This window comes from Hippichthys cyanospilos, chromosome 12, assembly GCF_059441005.1.
Source record: "Hippichthys cyanospilos isolate Australia breed blue-spotted pipefish chromosome 12, RoL_Hcya_1.0, whole genome shotgun sequence".
Classification (NCBI taxonomy): Eukaryota; Metazoa; Chordata; class Actinopteri; order Syngnathiformes; family Syngnathidae; genus Hippichthys; species Hippichthys cyanospilos.
In genome coordinates, this window is record NC_142380.1 from 2,172,358 (window position 1) to 2,185,919 (window position 13,562).

The 13,562-nt window shown below is 43.2% G+C and overlaps 1 protein-coding gene across 6 annotated transcripts in view; it reads left to right on the plus strand.

Annotated features, from left to right (window-relative positions):
• The window catches only part of LOC148414373 (pre-B-cell leukemia transcription factor 1), a 111,212-nt gene that overhangs the window by 91,701 nt on the left and 5,949 nt on the right, over positions 1–13,562 (plus strand). For 5 of the 6 annotated variants that reach the window (XM_088430337.1, XM_088430338.1, XM_088430339.1 and 2 more), the window contains 5 exons: positions 5,040–5,284; positions 8,517–8,707; positions 9,237–9,372; positions 10,452–10,611; positions 11,939–12,051. In XM_088430337.1, coding sequence (XP_088286463.1) covers positions 5,040–5,284; positions 8,517–8,707; positions 9,237–9,372; positions 10,452–10,611; positions 11,939–12,051 — 845 coding nt within the window. The remainder of the gene's footprint in view (positions 1–5,039; positions 5,285–8,516; positions 8,708–9,236; positions 9,373–10,451; positions 10,612–11,938; positions 12,052–13,562) is intronic. The other variant, XM_088430342.1, reaches the window with a different exon arrangement.

The window sequence follows — 13,562 nt, forward strand, 5'->3', positions numbered from 1 at the left end:
AGCTCAAAATGTTCAGTGGCATCACCCCTATCCCTACATATATAATTTTTTGGGGGGAGGGGGGAATCTACGCCCCCGAATGTACAAAAACTGTAAAAATACACTAATAGCAAAAGTAGCTACGCTGTATATTTGTGATATTGAAATAGGAACATATAATATTTTATAATGAGAGTATGTTTACTTATGAAGACTTTTGCATTATGGGAGTTCAGGCTAAGCCAATCATCAAAGTCATGAAAAGCCTTGTCATAAGTTGGTCGCTAGCACCACCTGGTGGATTTAGGTTGTCAATATTAAAATGTCTGCTGCAAAAAGTGTTGCCGTTGAAAGGATTAATGCAAAAATCGGGGGATATGCATGATAAAAATATCGGGTTTTAAATATGTCCAATACTGACAATATTTTCAATTGTGAATGGCAGTAGATGAGCCTGACATAGGCTAAATTTGACACCTACAGGGTCTACCTCTCAACTTCCTGTTTGCAAGCATTTAGAAGGGACAGTCCATGCAATATTTTAGCCTCGTGATCGTTTTTTTGTAAGCTTTTCACACATAAACATCAAATAACCCGACAAAATTTCCCGCTGGGGTGAAAGACATTTGAAATACAATGTTAAAAATCCAGCTTCTTCTGTAAGTGTATGCAAATAATCAATGGGGGGGTGCAAACTTTGTGAGGGCTCCACATGGACTAGGGCCGGCCCTGGGTAGTATTCAAGAGGAGACGAGGAGGAGGCGGAGCGCGGGAGAAAGAGGGGAACGCGTCCTCTCATTGTTCAATTAAGTCTGTCGGTAATGATCAAGATGAGATGATGGCCATCTTCCCTTTGGAGATACCGATCGTGACGGCCTGTGAAATAAAGGCGGGATGGAGCCGCACAATAAAAGGCTCTCTGCGCTATTATGCGAGGGTGCGCCGGTGATGTATTGTAATAGGGCCACTTGTGCTCGTGTCAGGTGATTATGTTAATGCGCGTCCGTCGGTTGCAGAGTTCGCCGGGCGCACTCGGACCGGCGTTAAGGCCTTATCGATTCCCTCGCTATTAGCCGACGGGAATACATAAAACTGATGTCCGTGGCGAGGGTAATTATACGCAGCGCGGCGGATTGTTTGATCCCCCTTATTAATTGTATTTATTTAATCCATTTCATGCTTTTAGCCGTGCACTCTGGGAGTCGGAAGGCAGGGAATTAATAAATCACTCTCGGGCTCATTAGACCCCCCCTCGCCCCCACCCTCGCGCCCGATCGTGCCGCTATTTTGTCAGCATCCAATTGGCGAGCGTTTCCTGCCGCTGGTGTGATTCACTTGGAAAAATGTCTGCCAACACAAACACACATGCTTGCGTGCGCCTCCCCCCGTGTGAACTCCTGACCTTTTCCAGCCGTCTGATGGCCATTGACATTTGCCTCTCGAGTCGAGCTTGCTCACGTGTTGGAGCTGATGCGAATGGATGATGATATTGCTTGAGGAGAAAAAGAGGCGGAGGGGGGGAAAGGGTAGAAGAAGAAAAGAGAGCAGACGAGCTCTCCATCTGGACCCCCCGCTCGCCGCAAAGGTCACGGGGCGACTCCGGCTTACACGGTCATGACAAAAGCGCCGCCGCCGCGAGTGGCCGACGGCGGGAGAACAATGCGATTTACCCTCGCCGTCGTCCGCAGGATGTGCCGCCTATTATCGCATTGTCCCGCTCAAACGCGGCCGGAGACGGCGGGATGAAAGCGGGAAAGCGGCGCCGGCTTTGTCTTTGTCCTTGAAGACGAGCGGATGTAATGGAGGGCTGCACCTGGCCGCCTTTTCCCTTTTCGCCACCTTGGCAGGAAGACAGCTCGAAGGGATCCTTTACTGAGGGAGCCTTCTGCTGGCGGGAAGAGGCAGGACAATGTCTCGCGCCGCTTTGTGGACGATGCCCGCGCCGCGTGACGGCCAACGCAAACAAGCCGCCTTCGCGAAGATAACAGTTAGCTTTGACTGACCGCGTCTGAGAAAAATGCGTTTAACCGTGATCGGTTGGCACGGCGGCGTCCTGAAGGATGCTGACGGGGTCGCAAGTAAAGGGGCTGGCCAATTCATCCATAAGCCGATTTAATCGACAGTACCTTTTTTGGAATTGACAAAAAGGGTAATAACGTTCAAGCATCCACTCCTGAGATTTTAAATTTAACTTTATTGAATACCAGATCTTTTAAATCAGTGGTCCCCAAACTACGGCCTGCGGACCGGATCTGGTCCGCTTCCGCATTTTGCCCGGCCCTCATAACAATACTCGAGACACATTATGATATTTTTTTCTATCTGACCACGCGACCGAGACTTACGCGTTCATGGAACGTGACATCCTATCTATCCGCATTTACCGTAATGCCCCTAAATCTCCCACGAGCGCATACGAAAAATGTCGCATTTTCTCTTTAAATTCTGCATTTTACACCAACAGAAAACCAACGGTTGTTCTGTAACCGATGTTTTATAAGGAACATTTTTCAAAATTGTCCTCATTAAGGACTTGGGCAAGGCAAAACGGAATAATAAGTTAAAAATCTTATATTAATGGGCGAAAACAGACGTTATTCTTTTATACATTAACTTATTGCAACCTATAGTAAGAGAAAGATAATGACAGTGAAACACCCCCCAGAAAATTGCAGATTTTTATTCCCGTTAAATCCTGCTTTTTATGCCTACTGAAAGCAACTGCCGTTTCATTGTCAACATCGTAAGGCATTGTCCTCATTAGGGTCATGGCTAGACCCCACCCCTTAATTACTTAATCATCTCATTATGTCTTGTTTAAAATGGGCAAAAATCTGACATTTTTTTTCCCCACACATTACTACGCTTAATGGCATTCAAACATCCTTCACCCAGTGCTATGAAAATGTATTTCATTTCCACTGCCTCTTTGAATCCATAGTGACATCTAGAGGAGTCAAAAACTACTACAAGTGCTTCATGAAGCTTCACCTGCCCATTACGAATATCTTTTTTTTTTTTTTAACCCTGATTCTTTGGTATGAGATGTAAACATGGCGACGGAGGGTTTACCGTCTATCAGAATCCACGTCCGTGTCTTCGGCCTTTTCTTTGTCACGATTGTGCTCGGTTCCGGTCATCACGCCGGCCAAGTGTTAGTTGAGGGCCGCGGGCATGTGACGACAGGTTCAAACGCGCTCTCACCTCGGCGAGAGTGTGAGCAGACGTCGGACTGAGGGCCGCGTCGGGCTGACAACGTGACGCGTGCGCTCCAAAGTGTTTCCCCGCCACATAACACATTATTAAGATCATCCGTTTAGATCAGGCCAGTCCAAACATTTTACTCCGGGGGCCGCGTACGGAAAAATAGAAAGATGTAAGGGCTTATTTTATTTCTAAGCGCTGCATAAATGACTCAATCAAACGAGCACTTTTTACTTCACTTTCATCTATATAATGTAGTTATTTAAAAAAAAATGCTATGACAAGGCTTTTTGTTGAAGGTGATTGGGCTCAGTAGGATATTTTTTTTTCACCACAATCAAACAGCATCAAACCTTTTCACTACATTTTTTTTTTAAAAGCATTGCGGGCCATGTCAAAATGTTACAAGACTCAAAATATATATTTGATACCGTTTCATAGGATCAGGCTTATGTGTCCCAAAACGAGAATTAAGATGTTGATGTATTCTAATACACTTGATTGCCTTTAAAAATGACATGGAGGCAGCTAAAAAATGGACAATTTCGATGTTGCCAAGTTGAAATCCTTAGTTTTGAGAAAAACACAATTGAAATTTTGCCACATTCATTTTTCAATGATGCGTATCGTCGACTAATCCCTTATTTTCGTACACTGATTACAATTTGAACCTTTTGGCTGCAGGGAGATGAAAGTTGAGAGTTTAAGGAGTCAAAATATACATTTGTTAAAAATGACGATTTTTGTCAATAACTCGAGTGCTGTTTTTATGAAAACGACTTCATTTGAGGAGCATTTTCCTAATTTTATGGAGATTTTTTTTTTCAGGTTAATCCCAGAGACATTACACGTTTTATTTTTGTTTTACCAAACAATATAAAATTATTAACGCCTATTATTATTATTAGTAGTAGTAGTACTACATTTATACATTTGTAATGCATCAATGGGTAGTGATGGGAAAATTAAGCTCCATGAAGCACTTTTGATTTTTTCGTTTAAAGACAAATGCTCGAGCCCGCTTTGACTCAAGAGTGCCATTTAGAGTCAAAAAAATATCACAAGTGCTTCATGAAGCTTCATTTGCCTTTTTTTCTGTATGAGTTTGAAATGTCCAACTGCATTTGAAAACGATACTTCTCCCGCCAGAAAATCAGCAAAACAACGGCCGATTTTCGTTCAAGAATTTCGAATATCAGTGCTATTTAATCCTGCTTTTTACGGCTACGGCTGTTTTACAATGGTAATTTTATCCGGACAATTCGGACGTGTCAAGCAAATTGGAACGTAGCCCGTGTGTTTACCTACTGATTTAGATTGTTGTTTTTATGATTTGGCCATCAAGATTCTTCACTTTAGAATTTTAGCTCCTCTCCGTTGAAAATATATATGCTTAAATCGAGCAGCATGTCTTTGCATTAATATAACAGCATCATTTGTTTGATTGGTGCTGCGCCTCTTAAATACCCCCTGACAAGCCAATAAAGCCGTCAAGCAGAGACTAAACGTAGTCTGAGCATAAGGAGCGTAATGAAAGATGAACTCTGGTACGAGGCTTTGTTTTTTTTTTTTTTTTAACATGAACTGATCGTCAGAATCAATGAAATTATCGTTTTATGATCTCACCGAGCTGCCGGCCTGTCTGAGGCTGCGGCGTTTTATGGCTCAGACTCGATCCATTAAAATGACGGCCATATTTTAAGGAGGATCGTTCGCCAGACTGACACGGAAGATGGTTAAGATGCTCCCCGAGTCGTTGTAAAACGTTCTCTCCATTTTTTGATTTTTTTTTTTTGCTCTACCTGGAGTGACAATTTGTCAGTGTGTTGACGCTCCCGTGCTGTGTTCTCCCCCAGTGCTCAGTATCCGCGGCGCCCAGGAGGAGGAACCTCCCGATCCTCAGCTGATGCGCCTGGACAACATGCTGCTGGCCGAGGGCGTCGCCGGGCCCGAGAAAGGCGGCGGCTCGGCAGCGGCCGCCGCCGCCGCCGCCGCCACGGGCGGCATCGGCGCCGACAACTCGGCGGAGCACTCCGACTACCGGGCCAAGCTGACGCAGATCCGACAGATTTACCACACGGAGCTGGAGAAGTACGAGCAGGTACGGAGGGGCGGCGGCGGGGAATTATAGCGAGCGGTTAGTTGGCTCGGCCTCAGACGACCGCAGCGAAATAAAATGATCACATCAGCTGAATCATTTTATTATTTCATTAGCTTTAATTCCTTTTGGGAGAATTCCAGCTGGACTCTTCTTCTGGACAGACATGAAAGCCTTCACTGAGAGGAAGCGTATTCCTTATAAGTAACCGAAACGCAGTCTACACATCAAAGTGCTCCAGTTTACGAGCTTGCTCGAATCCTACACAAGAGTGAACTGAAATGCTAACATTAACAGATTTATATGAAAAAATAGTGCATGAAATCAAATAGAAACCTTCTTCTATATCAATTATATTTTGCCACCCCACTCCACCCCCCAGGAGAAACACCCCCCCCCCCCCCCCCCCACGCACACTCGACACACTGACTTTAAATAAGATTATTATCTATAAAAATAAATATAAAAAACTTACATCACCTTTCATAAAATGTTCATTTCTTACAGCGTTTATACGGTTTACAGCTTAGTCTGAACCTGAAAAAAAAAAAGTGCACCAAAGTGCCTGAAACTTAAAGAAAAAGATGAAAATTCTTATTTTGTTGCAAATAAACTTCACATGACAAAAACAAAGCCTTTTCCCTGGGGTTATCCACACCCCCCGGCATCATCGGGGGCTCGCCCCACGATTTGAGTTCGTGTCATATCCTCGAATTTAAGACTGTCGCTATTAAATCTTTATAAAATCCATTATTGTCTCGATAATTCCATCGGTCCTCTTTCCAAAAAAGTACTGTATTATATTCTATTCATGTTTATTTTTTTAATGAATGAATTACTAAGGTTAAACGTTAGTGGTTATAAATACTCATTGTTTATCATGTTCCACACCAAAAATCAATCAATGTTTTTTTTTTTTTTTATACTACATGATTATCATGATTTCACGACTGCTCATTCACATCAGTGCTCAATCCTGCACCTCATCCTCCCACAGAAGACAAAATTAAACCAGCATGGTGTGGTTTTAATTTTCAACAGCCGGGTCAAAGCTGCTGCCAGGGTCGATTGTGAATGTGTGTCAATGCGCGGATCAAAGGTCAGCCGCCCCTGACCTCTTCTAACAGAGTCAGCAAACTGACCTTTTCAAAAGGTGAATACAAGCTCAGTTTTCACAACATCAGGCGCACTTGCGCCATCTAATGACATCATGCAGGAGCTGTATCATCAACTTTGCTTTTATTGCATGAAGCCTGACAATTTTTGACATGATAAATCAAATTGTTAGTCTCCACACTTGATGCATGGAGGATGGGACATCACTGTGTTCCTATTGGCTGGCACATCTCCATATTTCCTATTCAACGCGGCAATCTTGGGACTCAATGCTAACCCGTTCAAGTTTGAATCAAGCAGTAAAATGCACTATAAATATGCTTTCGTAACCACTCACAATCGAACAAAGCTTTACCGTTCCGCCATTTTGAAACGAGTGAGGCCGACAAATAGCAGACCGGCATCTCCGTGAGGAGACGCCGACCAATAGCAGACCAGCATTGTTGTGACGCGTTGCATGGAAGCAGTTTGAAAGCAATAGTAAATAAGTGCAATTACCTAAAAACGCCAGCAGATGGAGGCAAAACAACAAAAATACAGCCAGCCCCCAGGGTCATGACAGTTGTTTTTGTCCCAAAGCCGGGAAAATACCGTAAAGTGGGGACGAAAAAACTCCACATCGCAAAATGAAAAAAACGTAAGCCGGGCATGCCGTAACATGTACTCGAAAGTGATAACCGTAATTAATAAGTGGTCTGGTGAAATTCTGTAACGGAAAAGCCAGCATACCAGCGTTCCCTATTTCAAGCTTTTCAGGAACTTTTGAGTAAAGCGCAAACCTCGGCCGGCCGTCCCATCAGTCACAGCGCCGCGCTTCCCCAAAGACTTGAACGTCTCGTCTCTCCCGGTGAAGTCAAAGCGCCGTTGCGGCTTTGTCATCTTTTCTCGAGGACGGCAAGTCATCGCCGACTGTCAAAGTCAATATACACCTGAGCCTTTTTTGAGCGCGTGTCACCGCGCTACCTAGCGCCATCGCGCACACCTATGACTGAGTTGCGCCGGGCACGCGTGCGCGCGCGAGCAAAACGGCTGCTCGGTGCGTCACTTTGACTGACGTAACCCCGGCGTTGACAAGCAGCAGACACCTCGCAGTCTCACGCGGTGACTGATTCAGACGAGGAGGGAACGAGCGCCACGCAGAATGGAGAGACGCGCTTTTAAACCTCTTGAACGCGTGCGGCGCCGAAAGCCGGCTGTCGTTTTACGTTTCTCTTCACTTGTCACAAAGATGTCGGTTTTTGTTGTATTCACAAGCAGCGCCACCTTTGTTTGCCGTCACGCGTCACATGTTGAGTCGGCTGGTTGAACGTAGGATGTCGTCATTTATTTTTGGTTTCATTGCTGTCTAGGGATTACCGCCATGTAAAAACGGCATTTTGGCAAATGTTAGCTGAAGCGCTGCAACGATTATCTCTTTCGGTGCCGAGCGTTATCGGAAAAGGCAAGCCAAGAGTGCCAGCCGATTTTTAGCGTTTTCACTCATCTTTCAAGGCCTGCGCAAAATGTTGTGCTACGTGTATTTAAGCATGGATAGCATCATATGATAGTTCGATCCAAGTAACTAATCCCCAACGTGAGCAACGCTGCCATCCAATGGCCACAGTTCATCACTACAGTTCTCAATTGCCTTCATATTAAAATAAGCACAATGCATGGGTGTCAGCTACCCTCTCATAAAAAAACAACAACAAAAACGCATTTGACGAGAATTCTCGTCATTTACACGCAACGTATTTTAAGAGATGAGAATTCTCTTAAACCCCTGTGTTCAAAATAATTAGATAGATGTAGTGTGAACTCAAAGTTTTCCAAAAAGCTCGACAAACTCCAATAAATTAAGTTTGTGTAATTTATTCATACTTTTGAGTAACAATAAACTCATACTTTTTAATTTATTTCAACAAACTAGTGTTTTAAGTGAACTTAAAGGGACAGTGTGTAAGATTTAGATTGTTTTTCATTAACAAAGAATAAATGAAATCTTATATTTTTGGGAATTACGGTCATCAATAGCGGCGTCCTTATTTCTGAGTGCGGAAAGTCACGAAGCGCAATCACGTGACCGATAATGTTAGCGTTAGCAAAACTAACGGAATGCCCGCCCGTCTTACGATTGCAGGCGTGCAACGAATTCACCACCCACGTGATGAACCTGCTGCGGGAGCAGTCTCGAACGCGACCCATCTCGCCCAAAGAGATCGAGCGCATGGTCAGCATCATCCACCGCAAGTTCAGCTCCATCCAGATGCAGCTCAAGCAGAGCACCTGCGAGGCCGTCATGATCCTTCGCTCGCGCTTCCTCGACGCCAGGTCTGCTTCTCTTTTCACCAAAATCTCCTTTTAAAACGCTGTCAGCCAGAAAATAAATAGTAGACTGAGATTTAACTCGTTCGCTGCCATTGACGGCGATAAACGTCAAAGATCCATTTCGACTCGGCCGGCAACGAATAAGTGAAATGTGCGTAACTTAAAATTTCAGACTGTTAATTTAGTGCGTTTTAAAACTAATTTTCTCATGAAGATGTCATCATTATAGATTTACGTGCATTATTTTTCCCTATTCAATTTTTTCAGCATATTGTTAAAATGGCAAGTCACTCTAATTATATCACTCTAATTATATTTAATTTTTCATTCCAGATTTCTATTCATCTTATTGTTAACATGGCTATAATAGCTTTAAAATCTTTTTGTGGAAAAATGGCTGCTGTTACCATGGCAACAACTTTTGCCTCATCCTTAATCTTAATCATCCTTAAGAAAAATACGTCCCTGGCATTGAATGGGTTAAAGCAATACAAAGAATAGTCATTCAAGTTGTTTTTTTTTCCTTTTCTAGACGAAAGAGGAGGAACTTCAACAAACAAGCGACAGAGATTCTAAACGAGTACTTTTACTCCCATCTCAGCAACCCTTATCCAAGCGAAGAGGCCAAAGAGGAGTTGGCCAAGAAATGCAGCATCACAGTATCACAGGTGACAACTAGCATCATAAAACATAATATGCACCACGGGTTTCCCTCATGTTTTAGCACATTATCTACTAAAAAATAAATAAATAAATAAAATATGCACCTGTGGATTCACTTTCATTTGCTGTGCTAGAATTTTTTTCTGAAATTTTGACTGGTAGTGTGCGTCTGTGTTTGTTTTATTTCTGAGTTGCATTTGAATGCACCGCATACACTAGGTAGGCTTAGTTCTAACATTGGAGGCATCATTGCCTAATTTACCAGCAGTTTCTTAGCGCCCTAATCATCAAGGACTACAATTTTTTAACGGCGGTGTCTTGATGTTTTTAAAAATATGCTGTGATGGCAATAAAAAAAGAGTAAAGCTAGCTGCTAGCAACCAGCGCGCTGAAGTCCAACTTGAAAATAAAAGTATAAACAGCCACTGCATTGACGTCAATGTTTCATTTGATTTGTTTTGAATTTGGCCTTCGCCTTCTTGTTGTTAAAAGCATGTTGTGATTGCAATAAAAAGGAGTAAAGCTAGCTGCTAGAAACCACCGCTCCGGAGGCCAACTTCAAAATAAAAGCATACAGCAGCCATTGCATTGACGTTAATGTATCATTTGGTGTATTTTGAATTTGGCCTTTGCTTTCTTGATGTTGTTAAAACATGTTGTGATTGCAATAAAAAGGAGTAAAGCTAGCCGCTAGCAACCAGCGCTCTGAAGGCCACCTTCAAAATAAAAGCATACAAAGTCAATGTATCATTTGGTGTGTTTTGAATTTGGCCTTTGCTTTCTTGATGTTGTTAAAACACGTTGCGATGGCAATAAAACAGAGTAAAGCTAGCTGCTAGCAACCAGCGCTCTGAAGGCCAATTTCAAAATAAAAGCATACAGCAGCGACTGCAGGGATGTCAACGTATCATTTGGTGTGTTTGTTTTGAATTTGATGTTTCCTGACATTTTACGTAGATTGTGAATCATAGTGAACGAGAATCTTAATTCTTTCGCGGATCGATTTTTGGGGCAGTTTGTTCAAATCTCAACGCTCACGTAGATCCCGCCAAACTAATCCAAGCATTGTGTGCTTTGGAAAAAGGTCTCCAACTGGTTTGGAAACAAGAGAATCCGCTACAAGAAAAACATCGGCAAGTTCCAGGAGGAGGCCAACATGTACGCGGCGAGGACCGCCGTCAACGCCACCAGCGTGTCGGCGCACGGCAGCCAGGCCAACTCCCCCTCCACTCCCAATTCAGCAGGTGAGGGAGAGCAAAACGAGACCACTCTGACTCCCGCTGACGTTTACCTAAGCTCTTCAAGCCATTTCTGGCTTTGTTTTTTATCGGGACTTTTCTTGAACTAACCCGGAAAGCGCTACGTGCTCTCCTTAGCCTTTTGGTTTTTTTGTTTGTTTGTTTTTTTCCAGCCCGCCATCCGACACTCATTTTCTTCCCTCGCTCTCTCCATTATTGACCCTTTTGCTCTTAATTTTTCCTGCCTCTTGTCCGGTTGACCTTGTGCATGCCATTAAGCCGCTAAAAGGGCAAGGCGAGTCTTTTGTCATAAAGAGACTTTGGCGGCAGTATTGGATTAGCACCGGGTGTTGAAATCAAGTTACGCCCTGGTCTCTTTACATCTGGGGAACTGAGCTCCATTAAAGGACCGACGTCGTTCTTTGGGTCTTCCTGCAGATCAATTATTGCTTCCTTAATGAAATACTCGCAGCGTAGACAATAAACAGCGATCGAATCCATGAGGCGAGTTTTAACTGGACTTAAGCAGTTTTCGGACAATTACCTGTCTTGTTTCTCTTGAGTGATGTGCAGGAGATGTTTGTATAAGGCCAAAAACGACATTTTTTTTTCCCTTTTCTTTCTGGACATTTAAGATCTTAATCATTTTTCATGGACGAAATAAACGGAAGAAATTTTAGGGTTTTTTCCTGTGAAAAATATTCAAATTTCATTCAAACGGATTAAAAGTTTTAACCTAAGTATAACCTTCATAGCTTGTGCGTAACTTTCTGAAAGGGATAGTCCATTTATTTGGGCATTTTTATCGGTAAAATGGATAATATTTTCTCTATGTTACTGTATTTTTCGGACTATAAGGCACACTGCTATATAAGCCGCACCAACAAAAATTGAGCGAAAATTACAATAAGCCGCAGGTCATAACATCACATATTTACGCAGAAAGATGGTATATGGGAGTTTTATACCTTTATTTTTTCATTTTTATTCTCTCTCTCTTTCTCTCTCACCAGTGTACTGCCTCCTGGTGGCTAGCAAAAAAAAAAAAAAACATTAGTTGCACTGGACTATAAGCCGCAGGGCTCAAATCATGAGAAAAAAAGTTGGGAGGGTCAATATATATATATATATATATATATATATATATATATATATATATACACACACACCCTGCTCCTATTATGTCATTCATTGTTATATGTGGATTTTTGTGGACTTGTCCTCGTCAACTAACCCGCCTAATGCGCTTTTGCTTATGCATGATCTTTTAAAGTCCTTTTTCTGTCCCTTTTCTCGCTCTTCTTTTCCTCCTCTGCATCTGTTGTGCTCTCAGGTTCTGCTGGTTCCTTTAACATGTCAAACTCCGGAGACTTGTTCATGAGTGTGCAGTCCCTCAATGGGGACTCGTACCAAGGGGGGCAGGTTGGGGCCAACATACAATCCCAGGTAGGCGTCTCTCCAGTTTTCAGGATGCCATGTAGAACGCTCGGCCTGACTTGACAAACTTTGATGAACTTGTACTGTGCACCTTCATTCAAACTGCCCCGCCCGTATTTTACAGTTCAAAGTCCAACATGGAACACAAATCAAGGCCAAAATTGTCTTGTGCGTTTGCTGTTCTTATAATGTCCTCCCGCAAACCGGACCGACATCCTGAATGATGGAAAATATAAACAAAAACAGTTGAGAATATATAATAAAATGTATGAAACGAAAAATGTTTTGCTATAGAAAATAATCATTGCCTATTTTCCGTCATGCTTGCTGGGAACTGAATCAATCAAAATAATGACATTTTTAAGTAAATACATGAAAATTAAAAAATGCTTTTTGATCCAAATCGACTAAACTGCAAAATGGTCTGCATTATGTTTAACTAGTTTTGCTGCAGCTGAAAAATTTGCCTGTCTTTATTGCTCCATCTAGTGAATGCATAACAGAACCCCGGCCACTACTGTAGCTTCTGTTCTATGCGCCTTATAATGCAGTATGCCCTATATATATGAAAACAGTTTTAAAATGTGCCTTATAGTATGAAAAATACGCTCTTCTGTGCTGGACATGCAATTCGACTCTCTTGAGGCACCACTAGCTAGCACTTTAGAGTGTAAATGTAAACTCAAACATTCTTGGAGTCCGCTCAATAAAAAGAAATATTTAGTTTGAATTTTTGATAATAACTCATCTCGTTCTCATAGACTCAATCTCGCGAAACATCTCGTCTCGTCCCGTCTAATGTTTGTGCAGCCATCTTTCATGCTTCTTTTTCATACAAGTATTTGGAAATAATAGCGGCCCCCGTAAAACTGCGCTGACAAACTTCCTAGGATCCGAACTGAGTTTCGCATATCCCGCTTTTCTGCAAACTTATCATCCTTGGTTGGAGGTCAACGCGTTAAACTAAAGTTGAATCAAAGATGACCACAATAACTCGACCTCCACCAAGGCACGAGGTCGCCCTTTGCCCGGAGCCCCCCGTGAACAAGCGGCCATTGTCGAGGCGTCGTTGAGTAGACGACGGCGGACAGTTCTGGAAGTGGCGCAACACTCATCAGCGCCCCTGACGTGTGTAGCTTTAGCCCTAGCGTAGCCACCGGTGTAGCACGCCTCCGCGACCTTGCCCCAGTGTACGCAGATGTCCGACGCCGCACTGAGGAGTGTTAAATTCTTCACCGCGAACTGAGGAAACGCCACCCGTGGTGATTTTCGCGTTCGGTGCTTTTGGCGGCGTCCCTCAACCCATCCAACAACCAACACACACACACACACACGCTTTTCTATTCAGATCAGCTCTAAAAACACCCGAGGTTGGCCATGAATATGCAAATGTGACAACTCTTAAAGTGGCTAAAATGGTCTTGGGGGTTAGCCCCCTCACCATCCAACCTCGCCTTTCTTCTAATGGATTATTTTTACGACTGTGTCAGGACTGCGCCGCGCAATTCCGTCGGAGGGAA